Consider the following 16,640-nt stretch of genomic DNA (forward strand, 5'->3'; position numbering starts at 1 on the left):
CCCAGGTTTTCAGATGAGGAAGTTAAACAGGAGGATGCTGTGTGCTTCTTGTTGGGTTTATTCTTTCGGTCAAGGGCAGAGAGCCTGCTTTCTCTGGGCAGCCTTCTTCCATTCCCCCACCTAGTCCTCACCATAGCTGGGGGCGGCTCTTTGTCTTCATCTTGCAGATGAGTACGGGAGCACGTGGGGGGTCATGTCAGAGTGAGCGCTCATGGTTTACGGGACCAGTGCCTAGACTAGTCTACTCAAATAATTCAAAGAACATGATCCTAGCCATTATCTCTTACCCAAGCCTAGGGAGCTAAATGCCCCTGTGGGTTACCTCCTTCATCATCCCCTAGGAGTCGCCAGCTGTGGTTCACCATCTGCAGAGAGTCTCCTTCCATAGCCCCTCTGATGCCACATTCACGAAGGTTTCCCTGGCTTCCTGGCTTTGCTGCAGCCTCCCTGATCAGAGATGCTTAGGGGAAGTGTGCCTCCGGGCCCAGTGCCTGGAGGGGAGCAAGAGCCCTGGGGTGCTGCTAATGCTGGCGTTGGTCTGAATTTCCAGAGGATGGGGACGAGTTTACCTTTATATGCTCTGAGCCCAGCACTGTGCTGGCACATCAGAGACCCCCAAAACATTCATGCCCTGAATCCTTCCTGCAGATTCTAAAATGAAGGTCTTCACTTGACTCCAGGTGTCAGCAATGAAACCTGGTTCACAGCTCTGCCCGCACCTCACCTGTGTCTGTAGGTGCAGCTTGCAGAGGTTCAAGGTGTGCTGAGCAGCATGTGGTGAACGAAAGGAAGTGAGCGGAAACCTTCAGGGTTTCCTTGGAAAGAGGCTTTGTGTGTGTTAGTCTGAGAACTTCATGAAACTCCTTAAAGTTATGAACAAAATTTATAAGTCTCGGCCTTACGCTAGTGCCCCGCCCTTTAGAGATCAGCAAATATCCCTGAACACCTTAAAGTCCTCTGCTTTCCTTCCAGCCTCAAGGGTAGATACTGTGCTGGCGAGGTCCTGCTATTGGTCAGGACTGGCAGGACACAGATTGCACACTCAGGGGCGAAAGGGTTCAGGGGCAAGATAAAAGTGTGGGTAAATTAAGGGCAACCTGCCAGGGAGGTTATGCTTTCTGGAAGGTGTTGCTACACCCCCAGGGGCTGAAGGAGAAGTGGGAGGGGTAATGGCACTGGGAATTCCCAAGGACCCTGAGGGGAACTGGGGAAGATCTGACATTTCAGGCTCCCTGGGTGCCTCTCATTGATCAAACTCAACCAGAAACAGAGCAAAAAGAAGCCTGGTTAGTTTAGCCTATGAAGGCTGGACTCCGAGGGTTCAGGATAAGCTGGGAGGTAGAGGAAGGAGAGGAAAGGAGAACATCATCCCATCCTCCATCCACACTTTGTGGGAAGTAAAGATGAGTGTGGTGAGCCTGAGACCTACCATCACAAGGCCCGAGAGGAAGGCTGAGCCAGAGGAGACCCCATCACAGAATGTGACATTTAGACCCCACCCTTCTAGAGGAAGAATGGAAGGTCTTGGTCCTGAGGATCATCTGTCATCCACTGTACCAAGAAACTTACAACCTAGACTTCACAGCTGCAAAACCTGATGTTAACATGATGATGATTCTGCCTACAGGAAGCTTCATCCCTGTTCCCTGTTCTGTCCATTCCAGCCCCTACCCTGACCCTCTCTCATTGTTCACTTGGGCACCTGCAACATTTTAGGCCACCCCAAATCCTTCCAAGAGTATATTTGATGATGCTGTAATTTTCTCCTTTCCTAGGTAGCAGGGCCCTGCTGCTAGAGCTCCAGATGATGAATTTATTCATAGTGGCAGGTGTACTGGATGAAACTAAAGAGATTGGAAAATTATGTAAAATGTTTGAGAATGTGCACACTAGCGCTTACATTTAATGGGCCCATTTGAAATAGTCCCTGAACCCTGAAGCCAAGACAAAGTTTGATATCTGGGAGGCAATGTGTTTAAATATTTGTGATTCAGAAGAGCCTGATTCTGCATGTTTTCCTGATCCTCAACCCCTTCCTGGGTCTGTCTCCGGGGTGCAGGCTTCTTCCTATTCATTTCCTTCATGATTTAAATGGGGGCAGTTGCATCTGCATTATAATCCTTCATCCTGAGTCTATTGGAGATATTATCCTGAGATAAGTAATGACGCCTTCATTGTACAGGTGGGGAAATTCAGATGTGCATGATTAGACTGAGCAAAGGCAGCAGTAGAATCCAGAAGGATCTGAACTCCTCCCCACCCCTTGTTTTCCTCCCCCTTTCTTCCTAAAAAAGGGGTAACTTGACGTTTTGGGGAGGAAAAATCTTTGTTGGGGGGCATTTTTGTGCACTGAAGAATGTTTAGTCGCATCTGAGGTCTCTACCCAATAAATTCTAGTTGGACATGGTGGTGCAGGCCTGTAATCCCAGAGGCTTGGGAGGCTGAGGCCTGAGACTTGGGAGGCTGAGACCACGCCCTTCTCCAGCACTTGTTGACACCCTAGAAGGTCTCAAGGCATCCTGGAATGTCAAGACCTAGGACCAGGGAGGAGACAGCCTCCTGCCCCAAGAGGCACTTCCTTCCTGTCCACCATGTGAACATCCAGACTCTCAGGTGGTTGGATTAAGTAGCACTAAAGACACAGGATATATTTTAAAATCTTTTATATTATTTCTGATGTATCAGCAGGGTTGGGGATTCCATTCCAGAGTTCAAGTTCCAATTCTCTCAGCCTATTTCCTGAGAGCCCAAGGAATGTTCTTCTGCAGTCCTGCAGGAGGGGGCATGACTGGGGTGGCAGTCTGGACAGATTTCCACAGGGAAGGCTGCTTCCCAGCAGGACAGAATCTAGGCATGCACTGTCTGTTCTTCAGGAGGCCAGATGACATCCTGTGCAGCTTGCCTTAGAGCAGGGCTTTGTCAAGCCAAGCCACACATCAAAAAGGATGATTATCAGAAGCAGGAGGTGAACAGGAATGCTGCTGGCAGCAGGGCTAGCTGGCTGGAAGTCCCCAGTCCAGCCAGGAAGCTTTGAGCGTCTGCAGAGTCTTTGCCTTAATAATCCAATCACAGCACTCCCGGACACCCAGGTGCCCCACCTGGGCACTCAAGAGGGCATTTTTGGTATGATTGGAGCTCAGTGTGCTGAGCAAGGTGTTCTGCTCTTGACACCTGTTCTTCCCTCACTCCAAGCAGTCACCTGTAAGACCTGGGTTATGCCCCTTCCGTGCGGTCAGTCAGCTGACTCTGGTGGCTTCCCTGGGTCCAAGGACAGGGCGGATGGTACATCCGAAGCCTGTGCTCCTATCATTTTAGAGTTGCTGAACTGTAGGTTTTTCTTCAATTCCTCCAGTCTTGATTTTCTTTGAATGATCATCCAGTGGGGACCTGGAGATTTTGGCCCCTTTGTCTCTGATGTCACTGTTTTGTTGACTCTAACCTAAGAGAGATTCAGAGACTCACAAACTGTGTGAGCCATGGCCTCTCCTCTGGACCCAGATGGTTGATTCATCCTTTCAGGGTGTATTTCTTCCTCCTCTGTTTTACCAGTCATCTTTGTCTTTGTGCTTGGGGGCAGGGGACACAGTGTTTGCCTATTTGAACCAATCACCATTTCTCTCGTCCCCAAAATGTAATTGAAAAGAGTCTTAATGGCTTCCAAATGATGATAGCTCCATAAACCGATTAAAAAGGCTTTAATAAAACTGTCTTGCTATCCTCTCGCGGAGGCAGATGGTGCCCTTTGTTGTCTAATGATCCCAACTTTAAAAGAAGGGCTTTTGCTTCCTTGCGGGGCTGCAACTCTGGAAAGGCCATCTCCCTCCTGTCTCAGTGTTCATCCTGTGTTCTTCTCCTCCTCCCAGACGATCCACGTTGCCATCGTCTGTGCCGGATACAATGCCAGCCGGGACGTCGTCACCTTGGTCAAGTCCGTCCTCTTTCACAGGTAGGAGCATCCTTTACATTCTGTGGGCTGGGGTATCTCCCTGGCTGCCTGGGGGAGGGTTAAATAAGAGTGACATTTCACCCTTCTTTCTTGCTGCCATGAAAACACAATTTTTCTCCCCAATCCTGGGAAGGTTATTGTGGTCATAATGTTTCCTGGCAACAGTTAGGTGCTACCTTGCCATGGTGAGAGTTGTAGCTCTCAGATGTCGAGGGACCTTCCAAGTCACCCCAGATTAGGTGCTTCAGTTGTACCTAAGCTGTAGGCAGCTTCCCCTGCTGCCATTCACCAGATCTCTCTTTTTATATACCCCCCTTGGAAGGTTATGTCTTGTGTCTCCCCAAAATTCATATCAAAGCCCTAAACCTGGTACCTCAAAATTCCACTGTTTGCTGATAAGAACTTAAAAGAAGTGTATAAATTAAATAGATCTATTTGGGTGGGCCCTAATATAATATGACAGGTCTTTTAGGAAAAAGGAGATCAAGACATAGACCCTTAGAGAGGGAGACCATGTGAACACACAGAAGACAGCCCTCTACACACCAGGAGGGGTGGCCTGAAGAGATCTCCGATTTCTAACCTGCAAAACTGCAGAAAAATAACCTTCTGTCATTTCAGCCAGCTATTTGGGGCATTTTGTTATGGCAGCCCTCCTAAACTAATACACATTACTTTCTCTGGCCCATCTGTGGGCATTTGTGACTGTTGAGAAGTCCTGCTTTATATTAAACTGAAATCTACACGTGCCCATAGCTAATATTTGTTGCCCCTGGTGGATTCAGTTATGGAACCAGTTTAAGAATTGGTTTCTCATCCACCTGGAAGCAGAGGTGCCTCTCGGGAGTCTTCCCTAAGTTAAACTTTCACCATTTACTTGCTCTCTCATGGGACGTTTCTTCTGTCCTCTCACCATTTTGGTTGACATCTAGACATACTCACATCCAGAATCATGTCTGCATTTCCAGCTGGTGTCCTTGGCTCTGTGCTAACTTCTTACTAAGAGTTCAGAGGAAGCTCATCCACAATAAACAGTGCAGGGTATATCAGATGATCAAGGCCGGCTCCAGAAGGTTCTCGTCAGAAGCAGAGTCTTGAGAAGCTCTCAGAGTTCAGGGTAAAGCTTTACACCTGAATCCCAACATGTGGCCCAACATGTGGCCCAACTAGGGATGGGTGACACCAAGACATGCCAACCCTGCGAGACCCTGGGGTTCCACCTTCTCCCTCAGTCCCCCCACCAGGCTGTCTGTCATCATGCCTTGCGGTTCTCCGTAGATGTCCCTCAGGTCCACCCCTTCCTCTGCATCCCACTATGGCTGTCACAGCCTAGGTATACCTGTTCTCTGACTCTCAGATGTCTTCCTGCCCTTCAGACCCACCTCTTCTGACACCAGCATTGTATTTCAGACAGGTGGCTGTGATCTTTTACAATCTTTCAATGGCTTTTCCTTATCAAGGGGAAAGAATTGAACCTCTTTGCCATGACACGATGACAGTGGGGGGCTCTGAGATCATTCTCCATATCCCTGTCCCTCCTCTCCTTGCTTTGGCTTCATGCCCTGCAGCTCTGAGCTGCTCGTAGCTCCCTGGCCTCTCCTGGGGTTCCACTGGCTGATCTTCCTGGCAGGCCATCTCAACACTTCATCCCTATTCTTCTTCTGCCACACCCACAGTGGCAGCTCCCCCCACTGTTAGTTTTGTGTTGCTGTGACAAAATACCTGAGATCAATGACTTAGAGAAAGAGAGACTGATTTTGGCTCACAGTTTCAGAGGTTTCAGTCCATTGTTGGCTGGCTTCATTTTTGGGGGGCTTTTGGTGAGGCAGAGCATCATGGTGGAAGGGCATGGTGAAGCGACATTGTTCACGGCATCTGGGGCCAAGAAAGAAAGTGACAGAGACAGAGGGGACAGACTGAGAGAGAGGAAGGGGTAGGATATACCCTTCTCTTCCTATTATTTTTTATGTTTTAGTTGTAGATGGACACGACACCTTTATTTTGTTTATTTATTTTTATGTAGTGCTGATGATCAAACCCAGTACCTCAAATTGCAAGGCAAGAGCTCTCCTGCTGAGCCACAACCCCAGCCCCAGGATGTACCATATAGGGGACATCCCCAGGGGTCTTCTTCCCCCAACTGGACCCCACCTCCTACAGTTTCTTCCACCTTCTATTAAAGGCATCAAATTACTAATGCATCAATGGATTAATCCACTGAGAAGATGAGAGCCCTTATGATTCAATCACTTCCTCACAGCCCCGCCTCTGCACATGGCTGCATTGGCGACCAAGCTTTCAACACATGAGCCTTTGGTGACATTCCAGGTACAAATCATAATAACCTCTTACCATGGAAGTCTTCACAGGTATCCCTTTAACGGAGAGCCCTTCTGTGCCCCTCACCTGGGGTGTTGGCCTCTCTTCCACCAGATGGCAGTACCCTGTGCATCTTTCTGTTGTATTTCCTACGTTGTTCTCTATGTATCCATCCAAAGTATGTTTTCTGTGGCAGAATGTAGGCTTCACTATACCTTATTTTTCTGTATCCTCCGTTATCTTAGCAAACATCTGTCTTAGCAAATATCTTGATGCTTGGTGAATGTGACTCTGGGGCCTCGGGTAGTGAAGAACCTGGAGATACATTCATTCAATCAACCAGCTGACAGGCCCAGCCTAGACTTAGTTCAGTTTCCGAGTTTATTCAGAATTGCCACCACAGAGCTGAGTGACTTTCAGCGGGTCACTTAAACTCTTTAGTTCCTATATCACTTAGCTTTTGCTCTGAAGCCGTTCACTTTAGCTTTCTTGGTTTACATCATGTACGTCTTCCTACGCTCACCTTGGTGTTTCTTTTGCACCGCCCCCTGCCACACACACAGGTGGCTGTATTTAGCTGCAGGTTATCCAAACATCAACTTAGCTGTCCTATTGCAGTGGGGACCTGGTGGAAGAAGGGAGCAGGAAACCTACATAATAGTGTCAGTTAGAGAAGGGGTCTCCCACCTCTTCTTCCTCCTCTGTCCACTTGGGACTATGATTTCAGTTGCCCACTGGAGGAAGAAAGAGGACTATCAGGGAAGGAATGGCCAATGGGGCTCAACCCCGTGGTCTTCCAGTTCCAGGGGGGATGTGCGTCCCACACGGCCCAGGCTGCTGTGCCGTGTTTGAGCCTCCTTGTCTAACTGGTGCCGGCTGCTTGAAACCAGGGGCCATGTTCGCTGAGCCCTGAGTCAGATGAGATGAGTGAGTCTCTGCTTGTGTTTGTTGCCTGTCTCCCTGATAGAAAGAGCCCACTGTTCTGAAAAAAGGTATTTGCATGATTATAGATATTCAATTATGCTATTTCTCAATTATGACTAATTTTAAGGTCACAGGATCTTCCTAGGTTATTGTCGAGTATAAATTTTATTCCTGTTGCTTTTGCTACAGATCACATCATCCAGTAGTTGTTGAAATTGTGAAAACCCTGTTGAGTATAAACTTTCACTCCTACAGTCACCATGCAGCACAAAGAGGTTAAAATTAAAAATAGCAGTTTTATTGTCAGCAGCTGCTGGCAGGACTCCCTTCCATGCGGGCCCAGGGCTTGGGGAATAAAGGCAGTTTAATGTTTGTAATGAATATTCTGCCACTCTGTGAATGGCTGCTTGATCTTCCTGGACCAAATACCACTGAAGCCCACCCCAGTCTCTGAAATCCTAGGAATAAGAAGGATTGTGTGAACTGAAGTGCTGGTGATAATGAGTTGGGACATCAAGACAAAAGGACATTGAACAGACTTTCAGCTCAGAAAGTCCAGCTATAAATAGCTTCATTGCCTCCCAAACATGTATGGAGATTTACTAAGACATGATTATGAAATATGTTGACAAATGAAGAGCCTTCCTAATGTTAATAATATAATAATAGTGACACACAGTGCTTCTTTTGGCTTTCACTGTTAATTACAGTCATTATATTTATTTTCCGTGCAGTATTTTCAGCAAATTTTCACTTAAGTGTGGCTTCGTTATGTCAATTTTCCTTCTGCAGTGCTGACAGTGGGCATTCTACATTTTAAAAGGTGGTAAGAGAGTTATGTGAGCACTCTTGTCCACCAATACTTGCGGAGAAAATTTGTTGCTGTAAAGTTTTGGAAACAAATTTCATTATATATGCCAAAGGCCTTGTCCTTGTCCTTGTAGGATGACCCAAGCTAGAGAAAAACCTTTTCAAAAATATTGAATCTATTTTAAAACAATAAGAATAATTGAATATCTTCTTATAATAAACGGTGCACTCAGCTTTAGAAAATATGTCATCACACAGAGCAATGCAGATGATCTAAAATGAGCAAAAGTAAAATTCAAAATGGAATGCGTCACCTGAACTCCAGTGTCCAGACAGGCATGCACGCACGTACAGGGTCAAAATACAGGGATGAGAAAATAGCAGAAAATATATGAAAATGTCACTTTTGCAAATTGTGTTTGGGTGAACTTTGTTTATATTTTCTCCGTTTCATATATTTTTGGGTCCCATCATTATGCAGCCTCTATGTTGATAAAAAAAAAAAAAAGGTGGATGAGAAAAAAAGATACAAGGTGTATGTGATGATGTTTTAGTATTAGTAGAAAATAGCATAATACACACCCATGTCACCTCCGCCAAAGAATATTCAGTGAAAAGTTTGGAGAATGCCAGGAACACCAATCCCAATGGTAAATCAACTGGGAAATATTGCTGCTCTTGAAGAAAACCCAGCACTTAGCAGGCAGAGAAAATAAATATTTATTTAGTAACTAAGCGTTTACCTCCTGGGCAAGAGGGTGGATGGCTTGTAAAATTTTAATGTTTTTTTGCCATGATGATCTACTGGCTCGCTCAGTCTGCATTCCTGTTGGCAGGGAGAAAACAGTTATTACCCTTACTTTGCATATCAAGCAGTTTTTCTTCTTACTGTTTTTAAAAACTTCCCTGATGCCCCTGGAGATCGGGGAAGGTAAAAGCGTGTCTGTGGCCAGCGTGTGCCTGTGGTTGTCTCATTGCTGATTCCAGGACACTCCTGCAGAAGCATCTTTCAGGTTGTCAAGGAGGGCTTGAGACTTGACTGTGAACAGGAAGCCCACCGAGGTGCTACTTTCCTCCTGGCAGGAGCTGGTGACCTAGGCAAGTCACTGTGCTTTGGCTCATTCCCCACCTGCCAGAGAGCTCCCTCTGCATCAGGTTCTGTTCTAAGTGCTGAATCCCCTATGCCTCCTTCATTACGTCATTTTCCAGACAGTGAAACTCAGGACCAAGAATGTGAGGTCATGACCTAAGGTGACTCCAAGAGGGTGGTCCAGGCCAGCTTAGAGCCCCCTCAATCTAGCTTCCGAGTCTGAGCTCTTTACCAGAGCAAAGATACTATCTTTAGTATCTTTATTTTTGTTTCTAGTTTTAGTCATCAATTTGGGTGGTAGTACAGACATCCTACTCATTATTGTGATCTTCATAATTATCTTTCTCCTTCTCAGACTTGTGTTTTTGAGGTGCTGAGTGTAGATGCATAGAGCTTTTAAAGGCTGGGCTTCTGGCATCTGGACAGACTGAAGACGATAGCATGAGTGAGGAGCATCTGTGACCAAAGAGGAGCTTTGTGCTCTTTGGCCATGCTGCAAATGTGAGTCCAAAGAGAACTCACCTGACAGGTGAGCTGCCGAGCTCCACGTGGGCTATTGCATTTGAACTTCTCAGCCTGATACAGTGGATGCTGCTAGTCCAGCAAATGGGTGGGAAACCAAGGGCTTGAGATGTGAAGATGCTTGTTCCTTCCCAGGTGCTGATCCAAAGATCCCCCCGTAGCTGTGCTAAGTCCCACCTCCATGCTGTTGCTGCATCACTAGGCCTTTTGATTTTTCTAGAAAGCTCCTCTGTTCTTCTCCCGTGGAGAGCATTACTGACTTGTCCTTGAATCTTCCCTTATCATCAAGGCCACTTGACCTCCCTCAGACCAAGGACTCACGCTGAAAACCCTCATCCCAGCTGCGGTGATTTTCTGAAATGAGTTCTATTAAATCTCCTAAGTGTCACAGATTCACTGAGCATTCGCAGTGCTGTCACAGGCTCTTTCTTCTCCTAAAATTGCCATCGCATCGTAACTTAATAATTAGAGATGATCTCAGCTCCTAAGGCCTTCTTGTGTATGTTAATATCAACAGACCCCAGATGGCCTGGCGGGGGCTGCAGTTCATTCCCCACAGCATAAGAAAGGGAAAGCAGGAGAAAAACGTCACTTTGGCTCCTTTGTCACCCTGTGTCTGTTGCATCCAGACCTGGAACAGGGGAGCCTCTTAGGAAACAGAGGAAGCAGGAGCATTGCTCATTAGGAGAGAAGTTGCAGGCCCCCCTGAAGGCACTGTGCTTACTTCCCTCTGCACCTCGAGGACTGTTGGAGGAGAACGGCTGATGTCTGTAGCCGCCTCTGGGATGCTGTAAGCCAGGCCAGCAAGGTGGGGCCACCTGTCCCCAGACACCTCTTGTTATGGGTCTAAAGCAGTGCTCCCCCAAATGCATGTACAATTAGTGACTGGCGTAAAAGACTATTTAGGTGTTTCACAGGTAGAAAGCTCCATGGCCTTGAATCATTTATTGAGAAAATCATTCCTTTGGAAGGAGCTTCTATTAACTTCAGTTGGTAAAATTCACTTTGGAGTAAATATGTGCTTAATACTTGTCTAACTGGTGCTAATCATTCTTTGAAGGAGAGAATAGGCTCTAGGTTCACAGCCTGTAGCTGATGTTGGAACGTGCAGGCCTCTGCCGTCACAGGGCTGGGGAATCAACCCTCCTGAATTATGAAATGAACATGAAATAAGACTCAGAAATCACACAAACGGAGAATGAGGTAATCTTGACGGCTGTCAGTCAGAAGTTATGAGCTGCTCTGTCGTATGTGAGTCATCTGTCTCGCATGTCCCTGTGAATTGGACTTAGCCTCCCATACTTCCCAGCGAAGGGACCAGCCTGGACTCCTCCTGGGCCTCCCACCTGGCCACCTCACTTACTGCAGGAAAACATGGCTCAGCCTGGAACTGCACCATGGTCAGGCACTTTGTAAGCACTGGGGAGAGAGAGTGATCAAGAGAATAAATACTGCATCCAACTGGAGAAGCTCCACGCTGGCAGCTCACAGTCTAGAGGAGGGGAGGAGGTAGACCTAAGCTGAGTTTGGAGGTCCACAGCATTGGCAAGTGCTAGGAAAAAAACAAACAGGGCCTTGGCAAGGATAGTGGTGACGGGATGGGGTACCTTGGGTGGGGTAGCTCTGGAAAGCCTCCCCGAGGAGGTGCCCTTGGGGTTTGTTCTGCAGGAGGAGCAGGAGCTGGTCACATGCAGAACTGGATACACACATGGCTGGAGTGTGGGCTTGGAGGAAGAAGAGGGAAGACATGAACTTTGAGAGGCAGAGAGGGTGAGATCCTCGAAGGTCAGCTCCTTGCAGGAGGCCAGACCCTATGCCTTGAATGATGGCCAAAGGTTCTGTGATCATTTTGGAGACTGTACTGATGAGATGGAAGACGGGTTGAAGGGAGAAGAGAGGGAGAATAAGAGTGACTGTGTTCATGAGGTGGCGCCAGATGGGAGATGGGAGAATGATGATGACGTTTACCAAGTCCTTACCACCTGCCGGTCTCTGTCCTAAGCGCCTCAGATATTCAGCCAATCTGACTGAGCTGGTGAGGCTGAGGGAATCAAGCACTTTGGATTGGCAGGAAATGCTGGAGGAAGAAATTGTAAGGGACCAAGGAAGGGCAAAGGGATTTCTGTTTGGGGAATCAACTGAGCTGTTCATTGATGCAGTCATTCAGAATACACTCGAGTCCCCACTCAATATGCCAGCTGGTTCTGGGGACTGCTATGGTACAGTATGAGTGACATACCACGTCTCTGTCCCCTGGAGTTTGAATTCTAGAGCAGAGGCAAGTTATACATAAACACTCCACAAATAATCAGTAGCTTGGTGTGTTTGCAGCATTGTAATTGGGGCCTTCTTGATTCCAAGGGTCCCACGGGTCTGTGGGGCCATCTGGCTGGCAGTAGGATTTGCAAGTTCATGCTCAGGGGAGACATTCTGGCTTACCCAGGGGCTCTGCGAAATGTAGTCTAGACAATGTTTTCAGATACTTTCACTGCGTGCGGCATGGTGCACCTTAGAAAGGCCACCGTGAAGTGCTGTTTACAGGGACCACAGTCTCATTTGGAGATGGGTTACAGTTCTCTTGATGTCCCCCAAAGTGGAACATGAGTAGACCCCTCTGAGTATTCCTCTTGACGGGCATGACACACAGCTGCTGCTGGTTGGCCAGCCTTTGATGCCAGGAAGCTGACAGGGCCAGTGTCACTGGGTGGGGGCCATATGTCCTCCAAATAAGCACTTTCTTATCCTTCTACTGAGGGAAGCTGGGCAAGAACACAAGCCCCTTTCATGGTACAGACACCTAGGCCTGGCCTATAGGCGAGGAGCGTTTCTTTTCCCATTTACTCTTGCTCCTGAGAGAGACTTTACACAGTGCAGAGGAACACAGACGGGAAGCCCCGTGGATGGTTGGCAGCGTCCTCCTTGAGAGCCTGCTCCCTTCTCCTTGGCTCTGCAACCAGCTCATCACCTCCCAGGACCGCGGCTTTGATCAGCTGCCTGCTGAGCCTCTGGACCTCATCTGGTTCTTTTGCTGTTGGATAATCTGAAGTTTGTAGTTCTTGGGAATTCACATCCTCAGGCCCTGTCGACCCTTAAGGCTTTGTCTCTCTTTCGTCTTTTGTCCTCCTTGTTCCTGGCATACAGGAGCTATCTAGGGTATGCTGTCTGATCCAGCCAGGCGGGACTGTCCCCTTTCCTCTGCAGGCTCTGTCCTTCCCACCTGCTCTTTCCCTTGTTCTGTTGTCTACTGCAGGATGCCCCCTCCAGCCTTCTTCTGCACCCTCCCAGAGCCCCTGTTTAATTGCCATATCGTCCATGAAAGCTTTCGACATTCTCCACCACCGAGAAGTGGTCTCTTGTCCTCAGCTTCCTGCAGAGGTCTGTATAGCTCAAGTTGTGGATCACCACTGTAGGAACGCCTTCCCATTATTGTCCAAGTTGGCCTATGAGGATGTAGGCATTCTGTTCACAAGCTATGTGGCTCCGTGAGACAGCCCAGCCGAATGGCACATGTTCTAAAGATCTTGTAGTTCCCTCTATCAGATTGTTAGCTCCCGAAGAGAGAGAGAGCTCTTAGCTCGTTCCAGCTGTATCCCAAACGTACCTTGTGGTGGTTAAGGCTTCATAGTGATTTGTTGAGCATTTATTCACACATCCCCCCACATACACACACACCTTTTTTTTTTTTGTCTATGTATAGGTGAACTAATTGAAAATATTTTATTAAAAATGGATCAATCAGCACTAGAAATGGTGATGCAAAAGTAGTAAAGTAATATTGTAAAGTAATATCTTGTAAAGTAATATTGGTGATAGTCAGCATTTATTAGAATCTTATTATGTACCAGGTACTTTACTGAGCACTTTATATACATATTATCTCACTTTATCCTCACAATTACCCACTGTGATATTACTCACCAATATCATTTCTGTTTTGAAGAGGAGATAGAGAGGTCTAGAGAGGTGAAGTAACTTGACAGTGCTGAAGCCAGTGTTCCAACCCTGGAATTCTGGATCAGGTTGCAGTTTGTTCTTGGTTAGTAATCATTTTCAGGCATAGACTCTGAACTGTCGTGTGGAGGGTATCGTGTACTGGTTTTAATTTTTAGCATGGTGTTTTCGCTGACACAGGAGGGTCACTGTTGTCTCCTCCTGTTGAACATGTTTATTGCGGACTAATAATTTGCCAGGCTCTTTCCTGGTCACTGTGGATGGGAATGAAAAGATGGCCCTGTCTTCAGGAGCCTTGTGGTAGACTGGGAGTAGGTATCCCAAGGCCCCATGCAGATGGGCGATTGACTCTTCAAACAAGTTTGCAGGAGAAAGATATAAGGAAGGGTTTCAAGAAGGTGGCCCAGAGGAGAGTTCTTACAAGGAGAATTTTGAAGGATGGGCAGGGGTCATCAAGTAGGGAGAGGGTCTCCTCTGCAGAGGAAAGAACACCAGCAGATGAGCAGAGAGCATTGACGGTGGAGCAGCTGGACGTAGCTTGGCCCATTTAGTATTGCCACCTCATGGCTCAATTAGCTGACAATCGTGTGGGCTTACACGTATTCACTCTCCGTGAGTGAGACACTGCTGTGGCTAGTACGACACTGGGAGGTGGTTGTGCCAACATTGAGGGATAAATGGACCATCCCTCATGGCTGTGGCTTTGTCTACCTGCCTTTGCCTTGGCCTTCGGGTAGCTCACTGGCCACTGAGCAAACTCATGTTCTCTTGGGCCACAATCACCACTAAGGCAGCTTCCGAAAGGGGAGCTTCTCATGGGGCTCCCCTTCCCTTAGAGGGTTTAATGGGAGAATTTGCAGGATTCTGCAGTGGTTCCCTTGGGGCAGTTTGCTGAGCCACTTGTCTCCTTAATTCATCTACTCAGTTTGTCACTCTTAGGCAGTTTATACAGGTGTGGCAGTTTGTTCTTGGTTAGTAATCATTTTCAGACATAGATTCATCTATACAGGAGCAGCAACTGGCCTTGCCAACCCCTTCTTAAACTTGTGCTCAGTCACCAACCCAGGAACTGCTCTCTTGCCTTTGGCTTCTTCTGTTCCATTTTTGTCCTATTTGTAAGATCTTTTCTCCTAAAATTCCTCTAGATTCAACTTCCTGTTGCTCTTCTTTAGACTTTGTGTCTGTATTTTGTGCTACTATAACATAATGCCAGAGAATAATGTTTAAAGGACAAAAATTTATTGAGTGAAGAATTTGGAGGCTGAGAGGTCCCATATCAAGATGCCAGCATTTGGCAAAGTTCTTCCTGCTGTGTCATCACATGGGAAAAGGCAGAAGGGCAAGAAAGAGCAAGGGTCTAATTCAGCCTTTAATAAGGAAACCACTCCCACAATAACAGTATTAATCTATTTGAGAGGGAGCACCCCATGACCCAAATACCTCTCTTCCATGAGGACAAGGCTCTAGATGACTCCATCATGAAAGCCTATTTTCTTTTGGAGAAGAACAAGCAGGAAACTCAACTTACCCTGTGCCTGGGGAGAGGTGTCTGGCCAGCTGTCCACAGCTGACCTGACGACGTGGCCCCTCTGTCAGTGTGTGTCTGCACTAATGCCCGTATGTCCAGCTGGTAGACATAATGTTTGGCCACATCCTTACCTACACCCTCCCTGAGACTTCTACAAACACACATCCTCTGGTAACAGAGGATTGTCTTGGATGGCCCGTTGATACCTTCTGTGGTGTGTGCCAGTCACCTCTCTGAAACACCAAGGTTCGGAGAAATGACCTCCTTCCTTTCACTGCTGTGTCCTCACCACAAAGCACCCTTGGGTTACCAGCCGTAATTACTTTCCAAGTGCTGTTGGCAAGTGGGAGCTCGGGAGGGATGTGCCTGATGCTGGAACTCCCGGGCCTAACTCTCCCTGGCCTTCTCCTGTCCCCTGCAGACGGAACCCTCTGCACTTCCACCTCATCGCTGACTCCATCGCCGAGCAGATCCTGGCCACGCTCTTCCAGACCTGGATGGTGCCCGCTGTGCGCGTGGACTTCTACAATGCAGATGAGCTCAAGGTACGGGAGGGAGGAAGCCCGAGGCCTCCCTGGCCTGTCCCCATGGGGAGCTTTTCTCTGCCCCTTTAAATTGACTCACAGTGCCAGACGTCAGGGCTCCTCTGGATAATGTCCAGGATATGACAGAGGTTGGCATTATTACTGAGAGCACTAAGGCAACCAATCCATTAACACAGAATCCATGCCAGTCCCTCGGTGCGGGAGGCCGTATCTGAAAGTGTTCCATGGTAGGATTGGAGAGGATTTTGTTCCCCAGTGAGGTAAATCCTGAACTCAGTCTGAGCGACCTGGGTTGGAATCTGTGTATTGTCATTGACTGGTCTTAAGATGCAAGGTGAGTCACCTTCCTCTGGCCCTGTTTTCTCAATGGTAGGAAGGTGGTTAAAATTTCAATTCACTGTGTAACTAAGAGGCTCAAATGAGCAAATATATGTGCAGATGTTTTAAAAACACTATGCTGAATAATTATGTGTCAGACCGGAGGGATTCAACCAAATGAGATCCTTGCTTAAAGTCCTTCCGTAGTGCCACCTTGCTTGCATGGAGACTGAGATCACATTCTGATTCGAAGCCCTGTCTTTCTGCCTCTTGCCTCTTCTAATAGCACCATCTCTTGTAATTTTTGTAGAATTTCCCCCATTCCCAGCTCTGATTAATAGAGGAGTCCTCCAGTTCTCTTTGCCTTCTTTTCTGTGTTTGAGTCTTTGTTTATACCGATCCTTCTGTCCCATGTGCCCTTCCCACCTACCTTGTCACAATTCCTATCCACTATTAGGACCCAGTTGCATTACCACCTCCTCTCGGCACCGTCCCCAACCTCCCCAGGGAATAGGAAGGCATTTTCTATTCTCATTTATCTACTGCAACATTCTTAATGGGGTATGGGGAAAAGAAGCACACCTTATTCTTTTCAGTATTTCTGGTGCAAAATAGGCGCCCTGTAATGCTTGCGGATTTAGCAAATTGTTATTATTAGAGGAACACAGAACGTTGCAGAAACGCATT

At 47.4% G+C, this 16,640-nt stretch overlaps 1 protein-coding gene across 10 annotated transcripts in view; it reads left to right on the forward strand.

Annotated features, from left to right (window-relative positions):
* Positions 1-16,640, forward strand: part of Large1 (LARGE xylosyl- and glucuronyltransferase 1) — a 487,150-nt gene that overhangs the window by 236,194 nt on the left and 234,316 nt on the right. For all 10 annotated transcript variants that reach the window (XM_048802422.1, XM_048802409.1, XM_048802417.1 and 7 more), the window contains 2 exons: positions 3,864-3,946; positions 15,512-15,635. In XM_048802422.1, coding sequence (XP_048658379.1) covers positions 3,864-3,946; positions 15,512-15,635 — 207 coding nt within the window. The remainder of the gene's footprint in view (positions 1-3,863; positions 3,947-15,511; positions 15,636-16,640) is intronic.

Source organism: Marmota marmota, unplaced genomic scaffold (assembly GCF_001458135.2).
Source record: "Marmota marmota marmota unplaced genomic scaffold, marMar, whole genome shotgun sequence".
NCBI classification, from domain to species: domain Eukaryota; kingdom Metazoa; phylum Chordata; class Mammalia; order Rodentia; family Sciuridae; genus Marmota; species Marmota marmota.